The 27689-nt window shown below is 34.8% G+C and overlaps 4 protein-coding genes across 6 annotated transcripts in view; 2 read left to right on the top strand and 2 right to left on the bottom strand.

The window, feature by feature from the left end:
* The first annotated feature begins 2391 nt into the window (after positions 1-2391).
* LOC106709858 (farnesol dehydrogenase-like) lies at positions 2392-6334 on the top strand. The gene is made up of 7 exons (XM_014501751.2): positions 2392-2464; positions 3131-3262; positions 3333-3501; positions 3788-3929; positions 4243-4372; positions 5812-5940; positions 6239-6334. The coding sequence occupies exons 2-7, from the start codon at positions 3131-3133 to the stop codon at positions 6281-6283; spliced, it is 747 nt and encodes a 248-aa protein (XP_014357237.2). The 5' UTR covers positions 2392-2464; the 3' UTR covers positions 6284-6334.
* A 1159-nt stretch (positions 6335-7493) lies between these two features.
* Positions 7494-9039, top strand: LOC106709859 (general odorant-binding protein 84a). The gene is made up of 4 exons (XM_014501753.2): positions 7494-7718; positions 7855-7916; positions 8485-8635; positions 8928-9039. Exons 1-4 carry the CDS (start codon positions 7520-7522, stop codon positions 9011-9013), a joined length of 498 nt encoding a protein of 165 aa, XP_014357239.2. The 5' UTR covers positions 7494-7519; the 3' UTR covers positions 9014-9039.
* Positions 9040-9247: 208 nt separating this feature from the next.
* On the bottom strand, positions 9248-12750 carry LOC106709842 (hatching enzyme 1.2). Its single transcript, XM_045683271.1, has 7 exons — positions 12503-12750; positions 12196-12366; positions 11779-11925; positions 11263-11418; positions 10207-10340; positions 9654-9739; positions 9248-9379 (listed from the first exon to the last, which is right to left on the bottom strand). The coding sequence occupies exons 1-7, from the start codon at positions 12687-12689 to the stop codon at positions 9307-9309; spliced, it is 954 nt and encodes a 317-aa protein (XP_045539227.1). The 5' UTR covers positions 12690-12750; the 3' UTR covers positions 9248-9306.
* A 5614-nt stretch (positions 12751-18364) lies between these two features.
* Positions 18365-27689, bottom strand: part of LOC106709926 (max-binding protein MNT) — a 33771-nt gene continuing 24446 nt past the window's right edge. For all 3 annotated transcript variants that reach the window (XM_014501849.2, XM_014501847.2, XM_014501848.2), the window contains 11 exons: positions 23264-23531; positions 21956-22187; positions 21591-21729; positions 21102-21160; positions 20907-21023; positions 20485-20565; positions 20259-20345; positions 19976-20060; positions 19566-19637; positions 19352-19443; positions 18365-19231 (listed from right to left, as the gene is read on the bottom strand). In XM_014501849.2, coding sequence (XP_014357335.2) covers positions 19091-19231; positions 19352-19443; positions 19566-19637; positions 19976-20060; positions 20259-20345; positions 20485-20565; positions 20907-21023; positions 21102-21160; positions 21591-21729; positions 21956-22187; positions 23264-23531 — 1373 coding nt within the window. In that variant the 3' untranslated portion in view covers positions 18365-19090. The remainder of the gene's footprint in view (positions 19232-19351; positions 19444-19565; positions 19638-19975; positions 20061-20258; positions 20346-20484; positions 20566-20906; positions 21024-21101; positions 21161-21590; positions 21730-21955; positions 22188-23263; positions 23532-27689) is intronic.

Raw genomic sequence — 27689 nt, forward strand, 5'->3', positions numbered from 1 at the left:
TACACGGTGTTCCACTTACAGAAAAACTGTTTTTTCACGTTCCTTACAACGAAGCAAACTCCGCTCCTTTTTACAGATTATCTATTTAATGACCGTCTTTTTTCATACAGGCACAATTAAAAGCTGTTAGTCATTGTGTTTGCATCGTCGTCTTAATGCTTACAAAACGTTTAAACGACTGTCGCCTTTATGGTGGAATACAACCAGATTTCCCGATAGAGACACAAACTAGTGTATTTCGATTCGTTTCCTTTCCAACAGCTTCTTGTTCTTTAACGGAACTTCAAAAACAGAGGAAGTGATTATTCTGTATGTTTTTTTAAATTATTTTAATCGAGTATTGCCTCTATCATATGTCTATCAATATCTGCAACACCCAGGTGTTACTTATGCGTTCTCGTATTTTATCTAATTAAACTAAGAAAAGCACAACGGAAGAATGTTAGTAATGTCCCCTCCTCTGTCGATTAAATATAAACAACGCTATGTATTTGCGGGTGTCTATGGGCAGCGGTCGTTTACTATTTAGGCGCACTCAGGTGACCGCTTGCTCCTTTGCCACCTTATGATAGAAAAAAATACAAATATCAATTTTTATGTACTTAGCAAAGATAATGTGCAAGGAACTAGCAGTTATCCACACAAGTCTATACTCACTTACTTAGTAAAATATTGTCGCAAATTGTAGAAGCATTCACGTACACACGGAGGTAACGACCGACGAACTATAATAAAGGTATAGGAAAGTTTACTTTGCATGATCCGATCTCTCTGGATTAAATCAGTGATTCCCAAAGTGGTCTAGGACTCCAGGGGAACTTAGACGAAGGTCTATGATGGCGAGTAATAAAATAATTTAGAGGTTGACAAGTTGAAGAAGAAATGTAGCATAACCTTTTCGATAAACGTTATGCTACATTTCCATTCACTAAAAATTTAACTACAAAAAAAAAATTAAAATATTTGGAATAAAACTTTAAGAATGCCTCACTGCTTGGATGGTAACATTTTTCGTCGGGACTTGAGTGTGGCACTAAATTTTGACCGCCAGTGTAAACAGTTGAAACAACCGAAAGGTTAAGCTTCGATTTGTATTTTCCGGATAGTCTTAGCTGATTGTATCTAATTAGTTGGTTTGTTAACTATGTAATATATTAATGTATTCGATGTTAGCATGAGCCATGTGTATCAGAAATTAAACTTGCATCAGGCGGGAGCAGCGAGGCGGGAGAGGGGTGTGCGGTGGCAGTTTACGAGTGCTTTCCTAATTTATTTGGCTCTTCATTCCTTGCCTTTACACCCCACGACGCCACTTACATTTTAACCAAATAAGCAAATTTAACCTAACTATCGCTACTAGCTCAGAAAAAATAAAGTTTTAGATGCATGTTTTAAAAGTGTGCGAAATCTAATTCAAAATATTAGCATGAACGGAATATTCTATTTAATATCAACTTCTCAACTCATCAAGACGTTTGCGTCGTCATGATTTTGTAACGTGTCTAAATACAACCTCACACACAGATTTAAGAGCCTACACAATTTAGGGGCAACTAAGCCGTAATGCACATGGCGGGGATAAAACTTACCGACCTAGACAAAGTGTACGCTCCGAAGCAATACCATAACCAATTTCAAAAATGTTTGGAACTGACACGTGACAATCATGTGACATAGAAAGTTATTGTTAGTATATTTTTGGAGTTCGTTATGGAATCGCTTCGGAGCGAATGCACTTTGTTAAGGTGAGCTAAACGTATACGTAGATCTCTGTTAACGATTAAAACATCAATTATGACTGGTCTCTACGTAATTTTAAAAGTTTATTGGTTGATTTTTATTCGTTTAGTAATTGCGAATAGCAATTCCAATAAGCTGAATTACAAAGCAATCTGATTGCTATTTAAATAGGCCAGGCGTTTTACTTGATCGATGGACTTTGACATTAGTTGGTCTGCAAAATATTAGTAGTTATTCTAAAATTAGTATGTGAACAGGTAAATAATAGATGTTAGAACATTACATCTATGATACTGAAATTTCACTAACACTGCGAAAAAGTCCTGATTGCAAACAAAAACAAGCGGGATTTAAAAAAGTTTCCTAAAAAAATATCTGAATGGTACCATTCTAATGAACGTTACACATGTTAAAGTACATTTTGAATTCAATACACGTAACTTTTATCACAGAAAGGCAAAGATTTTAAAGTATAATAAGAACTTAAGTAATAAACAAGTTGCGTTGCCTTGTGCAATCTAAGTACCTTTGTACTATAATGAAAGTCATTCAACTTGTTGGAATCTCGCATCATTACAGTTTCCTTTCAAGCAAAGTGTAGACGGCATTCATATTGCAAATTAATTTATTTATATCTATAAATCATTTGTGTTTTGTTTTTTCAGCATTTACCACCAATACTGGTTATTAATTTTTGAAGTGAAAGTGTGTATAAATTTATTAAGTAAGTTTATTTTCAATTAATTTATTATTAATCTATTCTGTTGGCCTAGTACTTATATTTGTGACAGTCATCATCGTATAAAAAAAATTATATCAAAATTTATGCACACCAAAAATCTAATACAAATTTTGAAATCATTTACGATGACAACGATACGAAGAAAATTGTCACAAATAATTGTTCTAGGCCCACAAATATAAATAGACTAGTAATGTTAAAATGTGCAAATTCTGGTTACTTCTGGTTCTGGTTTATCTTAAAATTTCATCCTGCATTAGATCAACTATCCTGGCAGTTAGACTTTATGAATGGTTATTTCTGGTGGACCATTGAGGTTGAAATACAGAAAACGAAACGGAAACGCTGGGATATCTGACATGACATGACTATCTTATAATAATAGAGGGAAAAATAGATGGAAATGACAAAAGATATAAAATATACAATAAGTAAAAGAGAAAGTTGATTTGTCATATCAGAAACTCTATAGATTGGCACAGCAAAGAGAGAAAGCTAGAGGTTGCTAAACGAACAAAACGGACGCTGTAGTTGTTAAATTCAATGAACGAGCGTAGTTTAATAAAGTCCAATCTTAAAATCTTATAGCAGGCTCAAGCCTCTCAGTGGAGATGTGTGTGCTGACCAATATTTGTGTCGTCCATCTAGATGGAGCGTTGGTCGAACAAGACAGCGGTGGTGACGGGAGCCAGCGCTGGCATAGGCGCGGCTGTGTGTCTGAGCTTGGCTAACTCCGGGATGCAAGTGGTCGGACTTGCTAGGAGACCAGAACTCGTTGAGGTAAGTTGGTGTTGTGAATCTCCATATTGCTACAAGGGCGCATTGTTCTAAATATTGTTTTCAATTACAGAAATTAAAGCAAAACATAACAGGTAAAGGTGCGATATATTCAAGGAAATGTGACGTCAGTAGTATAGTTGATATCAAGGCAGCATTCACATGGGTAGATGAGAAACTGGGAGGTACAGATGTGCTTATCAACAATGCTGGGGTACTTTACTACCCTGGATTTATAAGCGGTAAGTTTTTTGAAGATGTGCAAAAACTAGTCACGCTTTTACAAAAGTTATCCATTATCGATTCGTCCAAAATGTTGGTGATCAATAAAGTCTAGAAAATATAATTTTAGCAAGTAACTACAAATTTACATACGCTTATCATTTTTAATTTATGTAATCTTTTAATATGCAAATGTATGGTGGCCCTTAACTATTTTTTTGAATTTTTATCTTACAATTTTTTTATTCTTTTAGAAATTTTTACTTCTTACTTTCTTGATCGATAGATTCTTTATTAAAATTACAGATTCAGGTGACAAAACGATAACCGCAGAGGAAATATCAGCTACAATAGACATTAATTTCAAAGGTCTAGTAATTTGTACTAAGTTTGCCATCGCTTCAATGAACAAACGAAACATTGATGGTCATATTATCAATATAAACAGGTAAGTTTTACTATAAACACGTTTTGAACAAGTCTTAATTTTTTTTATTTAGTTTTTGGTTGAAGCTTATAAAATGATGCAAAACATAATTCCACTAAATATATATTGAAATAATAATGATAATGATAATAATTTAATAAATGATGTCTAAAAAAACACAGATTCATTAACTTAATTTTGGTGCTTAAATATTAAAAAATAATTTTAATTAAAAGGAAAAAAACAATTTTTTAGTTTTATTTAACCGATATTCGCAAGATTCTTACCAGGATTACATAAGCTACGAGGATATTAATTTATGATATGTTGTAAGTGTCGCCGGCCACTACATCCCCTCAGTAGCAGGCTACAACGTGTACCCCAGTACGAAACACGCCGTCACTGCCTTCACTTCCAGCCTGCTTGGAGAACTTGCAGATTGCAAACACAGGATCAAAGTTACCGTAACTGTTTTTTAATCTATCTTCTACTCGTAATATAATTTATGCAACGGTGTAATTTTCTACGTCACAACGGCAAGAACACGAAATATTGACAACCTAACCGTAATTTTATAAAACGAAAAAAAACATGACAGGCTTTGATTTGTGACACATCACCATCTATTGGATGTATTTGAAAACAAAGATTTTATAGTTTTAACTACTGATGCAACGGATGTCTGTTTCCGTTTCCGCAAGTGCGGAAGTTCCGCGTGCTTTTCAACATCCGTTTCTGCTTCTGTTTCCGCAACTTTTATAACGGAGATAAAACGGAACTTTACGATGGCTAAGAGATCCAAATGCGCGGCGCGAGACGCGCAGTCCGTGCACGGCCTTTCGGGACTTGTCACATTTGTTTGTTTACGTACTTTTTCGTGAATTTAAGCGCGTAATATTTTCTGCTGCTGTTTGAAACAATCAGTTTCTCTTGCTGAAGTAAACTGTCTAGTTATTGTCCATATAAAATTTGACAACTGGCAAAATGTGACTATTTCATACTTACGAGTTATTAAATGTACTTTTGAATAAGTGATAACCATGTAATATATCATCATCGTTATTATCATCAGCTCACTATACATTCCCACTGAGGGGCTCGGAGCTTACCCCAAATTAGAGGTAACTAGGCCATGCAGGCGGGGTCACGGAAGTAAGCTCACGCGTCCCCGTGGCCCCGCCATAATGCGTCGGAGGGCAGTCAGGTTTTAGTGGGTATTCCGGTCGCCTTCTGCGGCCGGCGAGTCCCACACTCCCTACGCCATTGCACAGCCCGGCGTAGGGGTGCGTAAATGCATTTCCTGACGTTAAAAAAACACAGGTAACTAGGCCATAGTCAACCACGCTGGCCCAGAGCGGGTTGACTTCACACATATCATTAAATTTTTTCTCAGATATGTGCAGGCAGCATCACTATGTTTTCCTTCACCGTAGGAACGTCGGATAAATGTACGTAATTATAAAAAAAATTGTAAATATGTTTTTTTTATTATTTACACTTCTGTTTCCGCTTCCGTTTCCGTTTCCGTTTCTGCTAAAATTTATTTTTGACATCTGTTTCCGTTTCTGGTTCCGGTAAGACACTTCCGTTGCATCACTAGTTTTAACATATTTAACTATAAACAAACTGTTATGTTGTAACATTTTCTTATTTTTGAATATACTTGAAAACATCGGAAAACTCTCATTTCTTTGAGTAGTAATTTACTAATATTATAAATGCAAATGTTTGGATGGATGTTTGCATGGATGTTTGTTAGAAGGTATCTCCAGAACGGCTGCATGGATCTCGCTGAAATTTGGCATACTAATCCATAGACTACTAATTATTATTTTATTAATTCCGCGCGGTCATATATTAGATAGAAAATATGAAATCATAGACACCTTATATAACTTTCCAGAGTCTTTCCCCTGGTCTGGTGGCAACAGATATGGCGGGAAAGCACGTCCCTGAAGATATACCGATGTTACAACCCTCAGATGTGGCTGACGCTATACTTTACGTACTATCTACACCACCACATGTCAACGTAAGTATTACCATATTCTTTATCTCCTTCGTCTTCTTCACTGGTCACATAAACACTGACTTATATAGCCCGAATTACGATCTTCTTTTCGTAACTCCTTTATTTTTGTTCTATTTACGACGTTCTTTTGTCGTTTTTATTCCATTAAATTCCTTTTACCGGCCATTCTCGATTATGCGAACCCCATTCTTTATTCGAACAAACATTTTAAAGCACAGAATTTTCTATTTATGAACGTATTTGAACATGTCTCGCCCGCGAATATTTAAATACACCAGTATGCATCTTATCTTTGCAGATAGAAGAGCTAACAATAGGCTCGGTAATGGAAAAGAGACGATGATTTGAGAAACATTGATCATCCTTTTTCTTCATAAGAAGACAAAAAAAAGGAAAAACATATTATAAAAAGTATATTAATAGACTTTCATTACCAACTAAATGTTTTTAACTTGAAATTCTTTTATTCATTTTTATTAATTTTGTCTAAATCGTTTCACAAATGCAACAAGATGCTATAAATATCCATTGCCTTATTGACATGCAGACATTTCACCTCATGAATAATGCAAGCACACGGAGCTACGTGACTACTTGTAACTCATGATACCCTGGTATCACGATATGCCAGAATGTCTGGAATGCCAAAAAAAATGAAAAGCGTCCTTAATTAATTAATTAATTCTTTATATTTTAATTAATTAATTACTATATTCAATTTCTTTCATTATTTTGAGTAAACATAATTAATGTTGTTAAAGTACTCACGAGTCCAATTAGTCAAAATTAACGGTACAATAGTCAGTATTAATGATAGTATAATGAATCCAACTAAGCCCTATTTCCAACCAATCATTGAATCATAATACACCGAACGCATATCATTTTCGAAATTAAACTCAATTTTCGCTAATTACTTATGCATAGATTACAAACATTTTTTTTGTTTAGTTCGTATCTGAATAACTATCTCTGTATGAATTATATTTCAAATCATTAGTGAGAAATATTTAAGAATTTTTAGTTTGTAAAAAAAATTAAAATAACTTTATCTCTACATTCTTAATTTAAACAGTTTTAGGGATTGTCGCTACACTAAGATATCAATTGGTCTATCAAGTCATTTATTTTTTCGCTCAGCATTGCAATAATCGCTTTTTATTACTTTGTCTCCTCATTGTCTTTAGTTGACCGATGTCACACGTTTGCGATCCCCAACTTTTCTATGATAATTAATTTATCACGTGTACAAACATTAGCAATTTCAATTAAATATATACAGATTAAATGTTTTTTACATTTTAATTTGGATCTTTTTAAAAAACAGAATAAATTTCGCTAGATACTAAATTTGCTATTCCTAAAAGAATGCATAATTATATTAACTTATATTTTATTTATCTTTTAAACCCGCTGTAGATTCTGGAATATCTAAATTTAAATCAAATCTAAATAAAGACAAATTTATTATTAGTCCTTTAAATTTTTTTTTTTATTTCTTCAAAATGTTCATTATCTCTGCCATCTAAACCTACATATAACCTAGTAAAAAACCTACCTATTCACTAGGACGACACAGATGCATCGTGCAGTATTAATTTGCGCCTTAGTTTTATTAATATTATCCCCGATAAAATGTAAAAAGAAAAAAGAAGATGACATCCAGGAGAAAACTACTACAACCAGCATACCGACTACAAAGGACCAGGAGAGCAGAAGTGAAATAGATGTAATAAACATTATGAAGGAATGTAATGAATCGTTTAGAATACAAATGTGTAAGTTGAAATGAAGTACAACTCCAACTCTACATTGCAAGGAATCATGAGTACTCAACATTATTTCGTTTTTTTATCGTAATAGAAATATAACTTATGTTTGCACTATTTTATTACTATATTAATGTGCTTTCAGCGTATTTAGAACAACTTAACAACAGCGGAAGCTTTCCAGATGAAACTGACAAAACTCCCAAGGTAATCATAAATAACTAGATGTCGCCCGCGACTCCGTCCGCGCAGAATTAAAAAAAGTAGCCTATTTGTTCTTCCAGACAAAGATCTATATCAGTGCAAATTTCATCGAGATCCGTTGTGTCGTTGTGGAGATACCTTCATGTAAACATCTATCCATCCATTCAAACATTCACATTTATAATATAACTAAGATATAATTTACAATACATCATCATCAGCTCACTATACGTCCCCACCGAGGGGCTCGGAGCCTACCCTAAGTTAGGGGTGACTAGGCCATAGTCAACCACGCTGGCCAAGTGCGGGTTGGTTGACTTCACACATATCTTCTTCTTTTCTTCTTCTTCTTCTTCTTTGAATTTCTTCTCAGATATGTACAGGTTGCATCACGATGTTTTCCTTCACCGTAAGAACGTCGGACAAATGTACATATGTAAATCGAAAACACAGTGGTACATGGCGGGATTCGAACCCAGGACCTGCAGATTGCAAGTCAAGTGCTTAACCCCTGAGCCACCGACGCTCTCTATTTTTTTTAATTTACAATACGATGACATATATTACACAGTGCTACATCCATTGCGTGTTAGAGTCAAGCGGGGTGGCATCAGAAGAGGGGCAGTTCGACGCCGCTTCCGCTGCGCTAGTGTTAACACAACTCAATGACGGATATGACACTAACGAATTAATTGACATAGCTTTTCAATGTACAGATAGACGTGAGTATTATCAATTTCAGTATTTAAGAAACAAAAGAATAAATCCAATATGACAAGGAGAGCATAACTATGAGGGTGTGTGGATAAGTCCATAGAAAGAGAACATTTTACCTTCCTATGTGTCTTACTTCAAATCCCCTTCTTATACTTTCCTGTCTAAAATAGAGTGGGAAAAGAAGGTGGACAAAATTAGGACTCTGGAACGCACACTCATAAGAGATTGAGATTTCTACTGTATTATCTAAATCATGTAATTAAAAATTTGTTATTAAACCCTTAATTATTGTTACAGAGGAGACTTGCAAATGTGAAAGATCCTATCAATTCATCAAATGTATAATGGAAAAACAAATAAACAAGATAGAGAATTCTAAATAAATATTAACGAACGCAATACTGGCTCGAACAAGAAATAAAAACTAATTAGTATTGAAATAAATAGCATTGAAAACTATGGATGTTTTTTTTTTTCTCTATTTCTACTTTTCTACGTAAAACGTCAAAATAACACCAAACTAAATAAACTTTACAAATAAAAACAATTTATACTTTAGTAAAATTTCGATTTATTAGATTATTTTACAATACAAAAATTAAATACACATATAAGACTAGTTTCTTATTCTAAATTGCAGACCTTTGGAATAAAGCACTTAGATTTTCTTCAATATCTACTCAAGTTTCTTGTCATTGCCACCGAAAATATTTTGCCATATTTCTGACAGCCATCCAGATTGAGGTTCCCTAAAGAAATTAATATATAAATAATTAAAAAAAAACTACTGCGACGTAACCGTAAATCTTTTAAAATAAAAAGAGCATATTCAACATAGCGATCTGTGCCATAATGTCTGTTAATTTGACGTGACACTTACAGACCGGGATCCCGTAGTCGACGGACTCACGTCATTTCATCAAAGTTGGAACTTTGTCAAAAAATAGCAGAATTATGACCGTTTAACCGTAGAAATCTACTGACGTAAAACTAAAATTTTTGTAAAAAAAAAAGATGACTTACTGTTTCTTGCAGTTGTACATAGCGTTGACTTTCCTCACGTCACCTCGACTTAGGCCATCCCTCTGTCCTAGTTTCACACCTCCAACCTGCCTCACAATTAATAGCATATCAAATAACAAACACTACATTTAAACTTAAACTATGCTTGTATAAATAGCGCCGGATTGCTACAAAAATGTATTTTATAGTTAACTAGCTTTTACCCGCGACTCCGTCCGCGCGGAATAAAAAATAGAAAACGGGGTAAAAATTATCCTATGTCCGTTTCCTGGTTCTAAGCTACCTGCCCACCAATTTTCAGTCAAATCGATTCAGCCGTTCTTGAGTTATAAATAGTGTAACTAACACGACTTTCTTTTATATATATAGATTTCAGAATTTTTTTATCCTAATTAATTTTCCCTGTGTAACTGGCACAGAAACTGTTAATTATTGGCTACTTAGATCCGTCACACTAAATCTACGCTATGCGATTCCATTAGCTACCATTTAATAACTCTAGGTGGCAGTTACATTTAAAACATTATTTTGTTATCTTCAAAATCTACTATACCTTAGGTTCGATGGTCTTCTTTGAGTTTCTGGAGAAGGCGTACTCGGAATAATGCATAACACTGTTATAGTCGTAGGGAACGCCGTAGCCACTGGTATAGGAGCTATCGGACTTCTTGAAATTGTTCTCGGAACCTGTAAATATCATATTACTTTGGACATCCAGTGTCAAAGCACTTGTACAACAAACATTTTGTTACTACATTAGCTTATACAGATGTGCCAACCATTCATAACACCATTGTGGTCACTAATTCACTCAGTCTAATCTTTGTTTCATAATCACGCAAAACCAATAATGAAGGAAAGAAATTTGTACCTATCTTCTTATTTTTTTCTGCATAAGATTTTCTATGCTATGTAAAAATAATTTAAGGGAAAAATGGGGAAAAAGGGAAATTTCTTACAACCGTAAGATTGTGCTAAGAGGTAAATTTAAGACGTCTGAACTCTAAACCACGCGCAGTGTAGCCTGATTGCCACTTGAGCCTTTGAAGTAAAGCTAAAAGAATAAGTGCTACTCTACAACGCTTGCTCATTTTTACAGCTGTTTTCTATACAGCTCTAGTATACTCGTAGTATAAATATAAATTTCATGGATTCGAATCCATCATTTAATTGTTATCGTGAGTCAAGTAACATAATCTGAACTACAGTTCTATTAAATTATTTAAGAACTGCTTAACTCACGTGTGATCGTCCGGTAACAGGACCGACTAGTTTCGGACCCGTCGGGGGTCCATCTTCACGACGGACGTTCATGGATCGGACGATCGCACGTGAGTTAAGCCGTTCTTAAATTATTTATTATTATGTCTCACGAAAGATTAAACAATTTTATAGTTCTATTTTTCGTTATAGACCTACGCAGTGTTAAAACATTGAAAGTTTGACCTAAATCGGTCTTATATCCAATGGTTGCAGTTTATCTTATTGTAGGTTTCCAATGTCCAAACATTTGTGCAAAATGGTCTTTTGTCATCCCTCTAAATTTTTTTTCTTTTTAAATAAATATTCTTCTTAAAAACCAAGCTTCTTTAATAGAAATCTAACTTACCGGGTTTAACGTTGTTATAATTGATGGTGACGTAATCGTCTCTCTCAGGCCGACTCTGTTCGTGCGTGAAGCCCACAGCGTGCAGGATCTCATGCAGCACGGTGCCCTTCTTTGACAAACAACCTGGTGTCTGCAGGTTCACCTCCTGACGACTGCCTGTACGTTGCAAAGAGATCATAAAGTCAAATAACATTAGCCTATTTATCATTCGGGTACAGACCTAAAGACTGAACAGACAGAGTAGACGAAGGTATGCTTTTCTCTGCTTAACGGTTTAGGTTACGCTTCTTTTTCATATATCCTCTTACCGTTTTTTTCTGTAATTTAGTCCCTATGTCACTTTCAGGGCTTTGTTGAAATGTCAGGTAATGTCTTGGTAAGAAAATATTCTGATTCTAGTTTTGTCAAAATAATAAGAATCTGCTAAGATGTCTGCCATTCAGCTACTATATCGACAGAACCCTTCACTTCATGAAAAACGTGGTCATATATTTAGTAACTAGAAATAATACTTACCAATTCTTCCTACACTGGACCAACAACCTGTATTTGCACTTGTTATAGAGATGTAGTCTGTCTGTCCGTTGTACGGCACGAATCTCAGACACGTCAAACGGTGGTAGTCAGCGATTGCCCTCATGATTGTATCCTTTTGCTCCTGGGCTGTAAAATTATCAGGCTTTCTTCAAGAATTATGGAATTGGTACCTGATGCTGAAAACTTCATTTGCTTGTCAAAATTCTCTATTAAAAGTTGTTCGTATTTTAAACGCAATAAACTGAGAATAGGATTAAATTATCTATCATTTTGACGTTATCAGTCATATCTGAATGTATTGAACCTATAAATACAGTCATCTTAATATGACTCATTTAGCCTACAAAAAAAAATTTAAAAAAAATATTTTATTTTTTACTACAGCTGTCTACTTACTGAAAAGTCCATCTATCGAGTAAGGTATAATGCCGTTTGGCCAGCGCGAGGTCTTGTCCTTCATGCCGTTGCGGGCGTGGTGCGGCGGCATCAGGATGTCGCCTTGCCCATAGTTGCCCATCTCTTCAGGGTTCATTAACGATGATTCCGACCACGTTGAGAGAGAATCGCCTTAAATAAGCAAAAACTTTAAAAAATACATTTTAACTTGGAAAAACTTTTGCCTAGTCAATTTAATAGACTCAATGCAAGACAATGTTTATTATTAACAGGAACTTTAAATAAATCGTAAAGGCATTTTACTTACCACTGTCATTGTTCGGTGTGCCATAAGCGTCTGGTCCTAGACTAGACAAATCTATGTCCTCACCATCTCCATCTATACTATTGTGGTCTAGATCATCTGGTATAGATATATCTATGTCTTTAGTACTTAACGGCACTAAATCTAGACCAGAAAGTGACAGAAGTAACAAAGTTAAATATACCCACATTTTTTTATGTTTCAGTAAAAAGTACCAGGCAATAAGAAATCACCTGAATGTCTGCGGTGAGAAAATGCCGCGCTTGTTTTTTATAGTGGAAACGAGGACCTGTCATAGGATAAACACACACATGTGTTTTTTAGTTTATGGCTGACAAGGTTCATTACTCCTACTTCCTGATAAAGGATGTGTAAACTAAAACGTTGACGAATCGATAACGCAAACCTTGAAATTTTGCATTTGCGCATTTTTTTTTTTTCATAGAACAGCGTTTTATAATTTTTAAGTATCTCGTATCTCAGGGTTAATGCGTATACCTAAGCTTATTCTGAGTGAACTTGTAAGTGATTTCGAGTAACTTATCTTTCTAATCCTTCTAATCTTACTAATATTATAAACTAGCTTTTACCCGCGACTCCGTCCGCGCGGGTTTAAAAAAAATGCACACAAGATAAAAAAGTTCCTATGTTCGTCTCCTAGTTCTAAGCTACCTCCGCATCGATTTTCAGCTAAATCGGTTCGACCGATCTTGAGTTATAAATAGTGTAACTAACACGACTTTCTTTTATATAACACTAGCTTTTACCCGCGACTCCGTCCGCGCGGAATAAAAAATAGAAAACGGGGTAAAAATTATCCTATGTCCTTTTCCTGGTTCTAAGCTACCTGCCCACCAATTTTCAGTCAAATCGATTCAGCCGTTCTTGAGTTATAAATAGTGTAACTAACACGACTTTCTTTTATATAATAACTAGCTTTTACCCGCGACTCCGTCCGCGCGGAATAAAAAATAGAAAACGGGGTTAAAAATTATCCTATGTCCGTTTCCTGGTTCTAAGCTACCTGCCCACCAATTTTCAGTCAAATCGATTCAGCCGTTCTTGAGTTATAAATAGTGTAACTAACAAAACTTTCTTTTATATATATAGATATATAGAATACGAAAGTATAGAAGGATGTTTCTTTGAAGGTATCTCCAGAACGGTTCAACGGATCTCGCTGAAATTTGGCATAGATGTAGAACATAGCCTGGAAGAACACATAGGCTACTAATTTATTTATTTTTTAATTACGCACGTAAGAAGTCGCGGTCGATAGTAGTAGATTTACTAACATTATAAATGGGAATGTTGGATGGATGGATATTTATAGAAAGTGTCTCCAGAACGCCTGCATGGATCTCGATGAAATTTGATGTAGCTGTAGAACTCGGTCTGGCAAAACATATAATGCCCATAATCCAGTGGAGTAGGCAGAGAACACGAACCTTCATTTGGCACGGTCTTGAACACCTCTCTCGCTTCTACTACATTTATTCATCAACGCATACACGTATGTCGGTTTCAGGTGCTCTTAATACTGCCCTTTTTGAATATTTCATTCATTTTGGTTATCACCATAGCTATTTCAATTCATTCATTCATTCAAAAACATTCATTCATTAAATGATGTAATATAATTAGAAGAAACAATAAGAACGTAATTTTTCCTGTTATCACATATTTGGATTAAATGCCTAATTAAATGCTAAATAAGGAAATATTAAAGACTTTTATGTTATTTTTACAATGATTACAATCTTATCTAATTACCGGATGTGCAAGGTTCCGCTGTTTGCCGGAAAATGTGGTTACATGAAAACCTTCGAATGTTCACTGATAATCATAAATATTATATTTGGTTAAAACCTTTGATTTTTACTAACGAAAGAGATGTTTTATATTAAAGTTTCGGCACCGAAAGCCTATGTTAATGTATAGAAAAAGGGTCCTTATTCACATAAATAAAATTTAATACAGATTAATTACTAACTGTGGGTTTCCGAGATCAGTCTTTGTATAAAACGTACCATCATTTCTGTCATTTATTATTGACACAACAGAGATATTAATGTGCTTTAAACGGATATTTTGGCTACAGAAACCTACGAAGAATAATATTTATAAAGTCCCAAATAAATTCAGACAGTGCCTTTTTCTCCGCATGTTAAAAAAAAAACTTTATGTAAAAATATTCAAATGTAAAAACAGACTTGACGCATATCCGTTTGTGAATGAAAAAATTATCCACCACTTAAAACAAAACTGCAGTATTCATGTGATGCAATTTCGTTCCTTCTACACAATAATATATTTTTCATTTTACTTAGTATATAATAGATATTACCTAGGAATAGGCTATAAGATAATTATGCTTTTCAATAACAAATTGGTTGACTAATAATTTTTGTACATTACGTTTCAAATGAAAAGTGCATGAACACCATATTCCGAGGAACCTCGTCTTTGACAGGTCGAGTTGTTGACTCTATTCTAATTTAAAAAATGGACAAACACTAATTGTTCCCCGCGACTCCGTCCGCCTGGAAAAAAAAATTATTAACAGTCTATGCTCTCTTCCAAATTCTTACGGTGAAGGAAAACATCGTGATGCAACCTGCATATATCTGAGAAGAAATTAAATGACATGTGTGAAGTCATCCCGCACTGGGCCAGCGTGGTTGACTATGGCCTAGTCACCCCTAACTTGGGGTAGGTTCCGAGCCCCTCGGTGGGGACGTCGTGAGCTGATGATGATGTGTTCATCAAAATCCATTACACCCTTCTGGGGCTACCTTCAAACAAACATCCATCCAATTTCAAACTATGAATAAAAAAAAAGCTAAAAAAAATCGTAAAAGTAATCTACTAATTAAGTAACATAGAGGTAGTTCAAGCAACGTTTAATTACCTCAAGATATAAGAACAAACTTAAGACATGTCATAAAATTGATAAGAACGAACTACGAAAATGGCGGACCCGTATCACTCGAATAGCAACAAATCTAGTTTCAATACCCGACTTAGTTTGTATGTGAATTCCATTTTCATAATGTCTTCTACCGAAAACCGATATTAACAAATAAAATTTAATTCGTTTCGTATTTTTTAATTAATAAACAATTAGTTTAACTTAACTTTCTGAGACCAAATCTTTGTATAAAACATATCGTCTTCTTTGTCATTACACGGTGATTTTGATTTCAGAAATCCACGATTAGAAACGTTAAGTAATCGTTCGATAATGTTTGGTGTAAACAGGTTATTTATTTTATATTCCAGTTATTAAAGTTTTCTTCAGAGAGTTCACTTTTTTTGAGAAAGAAAGTGATTTTTCAATAAATAAATATTAATAATTTTCCTATTATTTCTTAATTTCATTAAAATAATTAATAGGGTGAAATAAAACGGCTATAAATTAAATATGCAATTTCCTGTATTTCTAACATATTACAACTTTATACACTACGTATTATTTACATGAGCATTTTCGCTTCGCAATAATATTACAATTAAAATAAATTTCTCTCTTTATTATATTATTTTACATTTTTTTATTCGAACTATATTAATAATATATATAGGCAAAGTGACAAAATACACACTTCGAAGGATCAGAAAATACTGTTTTTTGTTTTTACCTTCAACGAAAAATGGAGATTTAATTTCACATAATTTTTTTTAAATGAAATTAAATCAAAATTAAGCTGTTATTATTAAAATCAATAAAAACAAACATTTATTTGGTCAAACAAAAATAATCTGAGAGCTAACCACAGCCTGAAACTATGTAGTCATAGTACAAATTGTTACTAGGAGATAATAAATACGAAGAGTATCTATTGCAAAATAAGGTCGATCCTATCGCTTAGCGAAAAAGCCATTACCTGTCTAATGAGGTAGCTGATATAGAGCCGTTGAAACAAAAGGAGCAATGTACAAACGCTACCTCCATCAAACAGATAGCCATATAAACAGATCAGTTAATTGTGCGTTACAGTATAAAAATATAATTTACAAAAAAGTTAGTTTTATAGAAATTTTAACCTCAGATTAATCAATATTTATAATAGATAAAATGTCAAAAATACAACATAATACTTTACTTTCCAACATATAGGCTAAATATGGAGTGGCATAAAATAAGTTTAAAAACTTTAGAAAAATTGGATTCTTACTTTTCTTTTGAACAAGTCGAATGTGAATTACAAATAAATATCACATTTATTTGGTTATCCTATTCAATATTAATTAATCTGAGGTTTTTAAGTACTTTTTTACCTACGGAAAGTTCAATACATGACATTTATAGTTTCCTAGTACATTAAACTAAAAGGCTATTTGCAGTCTCCTAGAACAATCATCGCAAAATTTTAGAAACCATTTACCGCCAATTTTTAAATGTCAAATGTGAATTAAATGATGAAAATAAATAAAATAAATATAATTTTTGATGTTTCCAAACGGACATCAGGAACATAAACATTCAATCACTTTGGAGTCTAAACTTTCTTATTGCACAAGGGAAATTGTATCAAAGTAATAATTTTAAATATTTAAAATAATGGGAGTTAAAGCTCGTTACGTACAACCGAAACGACTCTGCTTTATCGATTTAAACACTCTTTACATTTTTGGAAACCATTAACCAACTATATTGGCACATATTGCTTTACAGAACACTTATGTACTTTATAACTTGGTTAACAAGATAACGCATAAGACTGCAAACTTAACAATCGCTGAAACAAATGGAGCTACAGTAAATTTTATAACCCTTAATGTATACAAGATCTTGATTTTTTTACATACTCCATTCAGTCAAGCTAAATTGTCTTTATTCAATATCAGTCACAGTATAAAATTATTTCCGAAAAGATGTACAAATTCTAATCAGAAAATGCAATAAAATTATTTTATTAAATAGCATGAGAGTAGAAAATTCTGAGTAGCTTGACTGAATTTTTTTATAATAAATAAATTTTTATTTTAAAAATCAGGTAGGCACACTGTGAGGACGGCCGCTTGGCCCACACCAGACCCGGAGAACAGAAAAGCACCTGATCATTTACCATCGGTTCTACAAACCTTGAAAAATGATAGTGTCCGATTGCTGCAATACGACTTCTGGTCTCCTGGTACTCGTCACCAGCTCATATCACATGCTCAACTTTCTTAATTTTTCCGCTTCCGCGACACATATAAGCCACATACTTTTTTTTTGTTATTTAACAGCTAATTAATTACAATTAATTTATTGACTTTAAACACACGATTATTATTAGAAATTGACAACACCTAAAGACGTCTTTGTACAGAAGTTCCAGTACTACAGTAGCTAAACTGCACACACATCACAGATATAAATAGAAAAAATAAACTTTTTTTCTTGTTAATTATACAACAAGTACATTTGCGACTAATTCTATATTACCAGAGAGTAGATAGTTTTAGTAGGAGCAATAACATCCCACTAATTTTACAATTAGGATTTATCTCCGTTTGGAACAGTTGATTCAAATCCAGTCATATTATTGTAAAAACTTTGATAAGCCCATTTCAGACATTCATTGAGTAACAAAACAATTTAAACTGATTGTTTTTATAATCTTAACAGAAATTGTAGACAGTAAACAAAATTGATTTAATAATAGTTATTCTGATACAATTCAATATTTTTTCATGATTTTCATTTAACATTACATAAATAAAAGAAACAAATAATTAAATTTATTGGTTACACAAAACGTACTTTCTCAGATTTTTAAAGGCCTATTCAATGTCTAAATAATTTAAATAATAAAATGTTTCTATTAAAGAATTCCAAATTCTTATGTCATTTTTGTATAATATATAATTTTGCTCCCTATATTTATCGATATTTATAAATAAATATTAAATAATATTTTACATTCATTCCGTTACATTATTGTATACCACATTGTGGAATACTCGTAGTATATCACATTGTGGAATTTATCATCTGTAGAAAAATATAAAGTGAAGTGTACACTTGAAGTTTCGGTTTTTAGACTTTTCGGCACATGAAGTGTCCATCACACAATTTGTCACTTTGCTATCACCGTCTGATTCATATGCACAGTACAGTTTTACACATTAACCGAACACGATCTTAACTAAAGACGCGAATAGACGAGATCCTGTCACTTTTGCGCAATCATTCTGGTGTATGATCTGAAAGGAATGGTTACCGCATCTGAGGTAGTAGGCGAATTCTCGAATTCATGACGTATCAATTCTAAGTATGACGTCATCCGCATATTCATATTATTGCTTAAATTGGCAGTAAACAACAAGTTATTCTATTAAACATGAACAGGACATTATTTACATTGTATGCGTTCAACCATCTTCCCACCACGGACGAAATGCTCCTCTAACTTTAAAAGGCATAGTTGATGCAGAAAGTATATTCTCTATCTAGTTTTAACGAAACTAAAAAACATTCTTCTTGTTTTCTGCTCAAATTATTCTTCTAGAAAGCGCTGGTTTAAATAAAAACTTAGCAACATAGGTGACGAAGTACCAGGCGATAATAAGGTGCAGGACGGTTTCGTGAAGACGACGCCTTCACGTGGAGGGCGCAGGCGGCGAGTGGGCGCTGGACACTACCACCATCGGTTTCACGATGGTAGTCGAACTTAGGTACTGTGTACTGACTGTCATAGGCGCCACACTGCCACCGCCTTTCACCACCTGAGTTTCAACCATCTGAAAAAAAAAAAAAAAAAAAAACAATTTCAATAACTTAAACATAAACTATGACCAGGGCATAAGTTTGGTTCAATTACATTTTTATTCTAACTTTTCAATGATAAAACGTTAATTCACCTTGTGTGTGAGGGTGTGGGTTTGTAGAAGATGTGTGCCGGACTGTGACATCACCAGCGGCGTTAGTCCGCTCACAACCACGCTACCACCTTCTGAAATTTTACAAATAACGTAGTAGCATTGTATCAATATTACGTGATTTGTTATTTATGCATAACTAATAAGGGTCGGTCTTAGACGACATTTAAAAAAGATTTGAGAACATTGTGTATACCTGTCGACACCGGAGCTGTGGACACCAATCCATTTTCTTTTGTTATCCTACTATTTTCAGTACTCACGACACCTGCAAAACATAGGTGACTTTTTAAGAAAAATAATCTTACTAATATAAATGCGAATGTTTAGATGGATGGATAGATGGACTTAATGAAATTTGGCACAGATGTAGAACACATAGACTACTTACTAAGGTTTTTTTTTTTTAATTTCACGCGGGCATTATCTAGTAGGATATAGATCTAAAGTTAAGGAAATATTGTTCAGAATTTATTCTTAAAAAAACTCCTTTAAAAACGACACCAACAACAAACAACATAAACATAAAAAAATTAAAAAAAAATTACCACCGTGTCATATTTTGTTATTGTTGTGCTATGATTGTACTAAGGTAACATAACTCACCATTAGTATGTACTGCGGGCGCTTGCAACACGCGAAGCCCGCCGCCGGCAGACAGTAATTGTAACGCCGCCGGGGCCACCACCACCTGGAATACAATGTTTAATACCGTGAATTTCAACTGCGATACACATGTATAAAATTGTTATGATATTGTTATCCTTCTCATTTGCATTAAAGCAGAGATTTAAAAAAAATATAGAATCGATGCAACAATTAATTATTTCTCTATACGTGACGGATTAAACTTTTTAAAATTAAAACTTTTTATGATGACACTACATACCTGCGAAAGGGGGAGATGTATTTGAGCAGGATGCACTAGGGTAGTACTAAGGGTATTGGTTACACCATTCTCCATTACTTGTCCATTCTAAAAAAGAAAAAATAGTGCGTTGTTACTTTTTATAGTAATATTTTTTACAGATTCAGTGATAAGGGATTATTTTATTAATTTACATAGAAAAAAATAACCCAATAATAAAAGAAGATTTTTATTATGATTTTATTACCTGCGTATTTGTTTCGGCTGGACCGAGAGTGGTTAAAGTTAATGTGTTGTGATGTCTGGAACCATACGAAGTTCTTACCACCTGCAAGAATTAAATTCTAAATTCGCTGATTTCCAAAACAACTTCCCACATAAATATTGTAATTTTAAATCTTACAAATATTGTAAATGCGAATGTTTAGATGGATCTCGCTCAAATTGTAGATGTAGAACATAATCTGGGAGAACACATATCCTACTAAGTTTTTTCTTATTCCGCGCGGACGGAGTCGCGGGAGATAGCTTGTTAAACATAATTATAACATAATATCATCGTCAATAAGGAAAATAGAAACAATGGAGCTGCGGCGGCCATTTTGTGACTAAATCCTAATCCCCGATTAGGTCAGCTCTAATTTCTAACGTAGTACCAGGCTAACATACCTGCGAGGTGGTTGGCGTGATTTGTATAGGCAGCGCGCGCAACTTCGTACTTAAGTTTAGGGTGCGGGGGGGTGATGACTCCATTGGTGCCGCGGATCGTGGCGGAGACGAAGTTATCTAAAAATATAATATTTCGTTTTAAATTGATTGTACGTATTTATTAGGCATTCATTATGAAAAATAAATAAAACTTACACTAATTGGTATTCCTAAAACTTGATCATTTGCAATATTATCTTTCTCATCTACGCCATCTGAAATTAAAAAAAAGTTTCTTAAGTTATTACATATTTCCTCCCCCTTTGTCTCAAGGTTTATCCTGAGAAACTACTACAATATTGCAAATTATAACACATATTACGTCACAAAGAACTGTATAGTTAAAGTAGTCTAAATTAAGTGATGAGAGGACACACTAAAAGGTCACTCCACTCTCAATGACACGTGTACGTGTTATATAATCACTACTAAACGTTCAGTACAAAATATCAAGGCAACATATGCTTTCTCTTCTATCCAAGTCTTTTTTTATAAAAATAAAAAAAAGTATTGAATCGAACCAATCGACAATGAGCCACCAACTGAAGGAGACGACGACTCTATGACGATGTCAATACAATCGAAAGCAAAATAATTTTGACTAAAGTGTACCAGGAGAACATATTACGCGCTAAGTTAACGCACCAATGTTACGGGGCCGCGCGCCACTAGTTCTTACAGAGACTTCTCGTCTCAAAGCAGCGAGCCGTTGTTGCGCGGCGATTTTTTCACGAGCTAATCTCTCCATCTCATGTTCGCATTCGCGCTCTTTGCGGCGTAGTACCTGTGAACAATGCCCAGGGAATCTTGATAGAGGCAATAACGCTTTAACATACTGACAAAAGATATGCCAAGTCATAAGACCGACCAATGTGATAAGAAAACATTGCAAAATAACTGACACCTCTTCGCACGTTCTGCGCTCCTAGTATTTTATAAATAATTGCAATAAGTCAAAAAGACAAAATGAACCGACGACTATTTTTTTTCGAAAGAATGAAATAGTTTACCTGTATGTACCGGATGGCTGAGCCTAAAATGGACAGGTTGGATGTCTTCTTGTCATCTGACGTGGCGGGCAACTGTCTCTTGAGCAGCTCGAAGCACTCCTTGAGATGGGCGCGTCGGTTCTTCTCTAGCTTATTGTGGACCTCTCTGGTACCGGCACGCGGCGCGCAACTACTGCTGCCACTTCCACTGCCACTGCTGCTCACGGAAGGGGGTGATGGGATTTGTGGCAGCCTAAACAAGAAATAATTATAATGAAAGCCAAGAAAGCAAAATTGTTCAAAAAGTGTAGTCTCAACTTCGATTCAATCTGTCCTTCTTTTCTATTCTTTCTGGTTTCTTCTTTCTCTCATTTTATTGCAATTACCTATGGCCAGTGGCGATTTCTAAATATCATAGAAATAAAAATCCTATCATACAAGTGCGAGGTATTGTATGCGAAAGCATAAACTAATGTAGGCATAGCGCTGCATTAATGATGCATGCAGCAAGGCCCCATCTAACCACTGATGAATAATAACACAGCGCAGATCGTATTAATATTCAATACGGTTTCGTTAATATCCAAACCTTGGCAGCAATGGGACGATGACAATAAATAAATCAAAGCCTCAAGTGACATCATATCACCGGGACGACTGACAAGGATAAACTTATTATACCATTGTGACCCCTTTCCATTTCTTTTGCATTCATTTCTATTAAGTCCCTCCATGTTCCAGATCTATCTAATCAATTCTAAGGATACACTCGTTTATTATTGTTTCACTTATAGTCAAGTCACATGAGATAAAATTGTAATTTTTTGTTATTCGTTTCTAATTTTTTATTAAGGTCGATTAAATCACACAAATAATATTACGCTTTTACACTTCTTTAGGAAGGAAATAATATGGCAGTGAAATTTATGATGCAACAAAATATGCATTGAAGAATTTCACATATTTCACACCACATAGCTGTAAATGATTAGCATCCCTTTTCCCATCACAATTTTTAAAACGACTAGCAACGCTGTCCTCTGTTTTGAAGTGGTTTTAAATTGCTCCCTCCATCTATATTTCAAATATGCCAACTCGCTATTTCTGTTTCTCTGTTTAACCCTTTGGGTGTCGGACGGTTGTGATACTTTTGTTATCATTTGAAAAAACATTAACTGGGTGGCTTATAAAAGAAACAACAAATGGAAAAAGGCCGGAGGCGTAAAAAATAAACTCGTCGTAGCAAAAACGGCGCTCTGTCGGCGCTCGAATGCCCCAGCTGTTTTGAACGTCGCAAGTACTAGGAGAACATGAAACGCAAGAGCTTACCCATGACTGTTGCTCGTAGTGCGCGCCCTGGAATGTTCTTGTACGAAATCGTGGAGGGGCACAGGGGTAATAACAGCCGGCGCGGGGGGAATCACAGCGGGCGCGGGCGGCGGGTCTGAGACGATGACGGCTGGCGCGGGGGCGGGCACGGGGACTGGGGCGGCGATGGAGGGCACCGGCGTCGTCGGCCGCACCACGCCGTTGCTGCGCGCCGTCACCGCTACTCCGGTCACCACTCGCACCGACAACGGCGTCTTCGGTTCCTCCTCTGTAAACAAACGTCGACACGTCAGAATGGCCTTTCCATTTGAGATCAACATCGCTCAACATGCGTTTTCATTAGAATAATTCGCGAATAAACCTCTCACACTCACATTACCGCGGTCAGCAGTTGTCAAACCCGTGTCAAACGCTCGTCCGCGGCTGCAATCCCTGGCGGTAAAGTACCAGGCGAGCATAAACGGCCAGTAGTCGATTTTATGTTAGTGAATGAAATGGGTATATGCCAAGTATGAGATAGCAACATGACGATAGCCACGCTCTCAACGTTTTTTTTTTTTGGAATGTTAACCTTATGCCTCGGTGATAAGACTTAATATTACATATTAGATAATTATCAAGCATGCTAAACCAGTATGTGAAACAATTCATAAACACGGCCTTTAGAAAGAGAGGGCAATGGAGGCGTGTCGCGCCATGATATGACGTCAGAACGTCTGCCTCAATTTTACGTTTTAGTTACAACATTGAAAATCAGCTGGTCGAGAGACAACTTGTAATTTCTTGCTATTAAAAAAATCTAATATATCATATGAAATAATCCTGTTTAGTTAGTGTTTAGTCTTAATGTAAAAATGTAAATTACTTTTAATAATTTCTTGTCATATAAGAGCGTAAACCACATTAGCGAATTCAGATGGATTTTCGATGAATTATTTAGCATAGGTATTGTGCAAATATTTTCATGATTAGAATGCAATGATAGAAATTTATACGTCCTTCGTCCGACCTAGCTAATATTGGACGGCGAGCGTTGACCGCTATGTTGCCTTCTTTTTGTCTGCACTATAAAAGCTTATGTTCTTATTTCGCCAGTTTTATTTCAATTCAATAGAGTTCGTAATTAATAAAGCCATACCTTTGGCAAGTATTAAGAAATAAATAATTTAATATTGTTAATTTTCTTATAGATTAAGTGAGTTTTATTTGGAAGTTAAAGTTAAAAAGCTTTAAAAATGATTCTCCCGTCCATTGTTGTACCTTTGCCAGTAATAGAACAAAATAATAATAATATTCAAATTCGAACCAAGTATCGATAATCTCCACTTATCAACTATTTCTATTTTAACCGAGGATAGGATTTATTATGAACCCGTCTCTTTAAAGGACCCCATATAAATATTTCCCTTGGCCCTGTCCTACTAAACTCATTGGATAATCATTCAAAAAAACTCAACTGAGAATAAAAAAACATCAGGAGATCATAGGATATAAGTGGCTGCATTATTCAAATGTTTCGTATGCATAATTTTTGTTTTAGAGGTGCTTTAGTTTCGGGGTTGATGTACCCATGACATTGATAGTTATCCTAACTTTAGCTTAGAAATAAGTCTAAAGAAAGTAGAAAATATTTTTTCTATACCCATGTAGATTTTACGCGCGCTTCTCACCAAATATTCTTCCAATTGGATGGACATTTTCAATGAAAACAATTTCATCTCTGAGATCTATTATTAAGGGTTGAATTATTAATTTCGCGTTTGTTAATTATATTTTAATGTATATGCCATAGTCAGCTTTATGTTCCGTTAATTTTTTAGATCCACTAAAGATTGATTTATGACCACACAAACGGATGTGTTAAACCTTGGAACGGACTTTCATATTGCACGCTCCGGACACACCTCTTTTATTAAATACATAGTATATTTGTATTACTTATTTGTAGGGGGCGTCAAATTAACGACTAAAAATTATTTTATTTATTTTATTTATTTATTTATTTAATCACGCCAACAGCATACATATTGAATGGAAACATATTAAAAGTTCACTGATACATTTTGGATAACATGTATACCAATTAAAGGCATGTACAAATTACATCGGACACATGTGTAATTCTTACTAACTAGTTATATTATTACTAATTTGTATAATTTGTTTTTAAATGAGGTCAAACCATCATTGAATATATCGATATCGGAGCTGTTTATGACGTTATACTCGTTACATATTCGGACCAAAGGACTATTGCGACCGAGGTTGGTTCTGGCAAATTTAACGTGGAAGATATTTTTTATGTAGTTTCTAGGACTTACTCTGGGGACAGATATGGAGATATGTTGAGTGATGTCGCTGCATCTAATAACATTGTGGAGCACCTTAAATAATAGTACGAGATCAATTATTTTGCGTCGGTTTCGCAGGGAGGTCATCCTAAAGAAAAGTAATCTCGCATCGTAAGAAGAACGATGCGAGATTCCATGGCAGCTGTACGCCAGTTGTCTAGTGAATGTTCTTTGAATACTTTCGATGCGCTGAGAGTGAATAGAGTATAAGGGATTCCACACGGTAGATGCATACTCAAGTCCACTGCGTACCAGAGCATTATACAGGGCCATTTTACTGCGGACGGTACGAAAACATTTCGTGTTACGACGTAAGAAGCCCAACATTTTGGCTGCTTTCGTGACTACTGCGTCAATGTGATCGACAAAATTTAACCCCGCGTCGACCAGTATGCCCAAGTCGTTCACTTTGTTGACTTTCATAAGCTTTGTCCCGTATATTACATATGTAGATAATGTAGTGTTTTTCTTTTTTGTAAATTTAATTTGGAAGCATTTTTTTGGATTAATTAACATATGATTTTCTAGAGACCATTTTTGAATATTGTTAAGGTCGTCTTGAATATTTTTTATATCTAACATGGAGTTAATCGTTTTGTAGATTTTGAGGTCATCAGCGAATAATAAGAACTTGCAATGTTTAATTTCGGTTGAAATGTCATTGATGAAAATTAAAAACAAGATTGGACCTAAGTGGGACCCTTGAGGTACTCCAGAACTGGCTACAAAAGGGCAAGAATCGGAGCCATTGACTGTAACAAAAAGAAGTCTTTTTGCTAAGTATGATTCAAACCAATGTAACAGGGACCCATGTATACCCATGTTTTCTAATTTTTTTATCAACAAACAGTGGTTAACTCGATCAAAAGCGTTCGAAAAGTCCATATAAACGGCATCTACCTCCAATCCTTTATCGAGATCACCAGAAATATCAGACACGTACAGTGTTAAGTTTGTGACTGTCGAAAAACCTTTTCTAAACCCGTGTTGATTAGGTGACAGATCTGTGCTAACATGAGCGGATAGAATGGGAAATATTAAGGATTCAAAAAGTTTTGAAAAGCACGACAAAATAGCTATAGGACGGTAATTCTTCACATCACTTTGATCTCCCTTCTTATGAAGTGGAATGATTCTTGCAATTTTCCATTCATCTGGAAAAATTCCATCGCTAAGGGATTTATTAAAAATTAGAGTCAACGGCAAAGATAAGCCCTTACCACACCGTTTTACGAACAGCGAAGGAATGCCATCAGGACCGGCTCCTTTTGTAATATCTAGTTGTTTAATCTTTTTAATAACATCTGATTCTGTGAGGCGAATGAAAGATAAATTATTAGATTCATTTAAACTTACAGGATAGTCTAAGATATCTGGTGCACTATTGGCACACTTATAAATTGAAGAGAATTGACTTGCAAAAAGATTAGCTATTTCGGGACTCGTGCTGGCAGAACTATTTGCTCCACGCATTTCAGAAGGGTATTTAGATTCATTTTTCCTTCTGTTTTTAATGAAAGACCAAAAAGCTTTAGAATTCTTTACTAAATTAGTTTCGATGGTTTTTATGTAACGAGCATAACATTCATCGTACAGTTTATGGCAGTAACTACGAACGATTTTATATTCGATGAGATCGCGAGGATTTCTATACCGACGAAACTTAATTCTTAGTTTGTCTTTTTCAGCCAAACGATTGATCAAAGCATTGCTAAACCATACTGGAAACTTCGACTTGGTAATCCTGCGTCGTTTTGGCACCCGCATATCAATTATTTTACGTATAACATTATAAAATAAAGAAACCATCGCATTCACATCGCTACATTGAGAAAATAACAACATCCAGTCAACCTCCATCAAATCATCGATAATATCTTTATAATTAGCTTTAAAGAAATTAAAAATTTTCTGTGATTTATATACTAACTAGCAGTAGCCCGCGACTTTGTCCGCGCGGTAGTAAAAAAAACTAGTAATAAAAATAACACCTGTCACCCGGGGACTGTGTAGCTTCCCAGCAGTGAAAAAATTTTTCAAATCGGTTCAGTAGTTTTGGAGCCTATTCAATGTAT

The sequence above is a fragment of the Papilio machaon genome, chromosome 21 (assembly GCF_912999745.1).
Source record: "Papilio machaon chromosome 21, ilPapMach1.1, whole genome shotgun sequence".
Lineage (NCBI taxonomy): Eukaryota > Metazoa > Arthropoda > Insecta > Lepidoptera > Papilionidae > Papilio > Papilio machaon.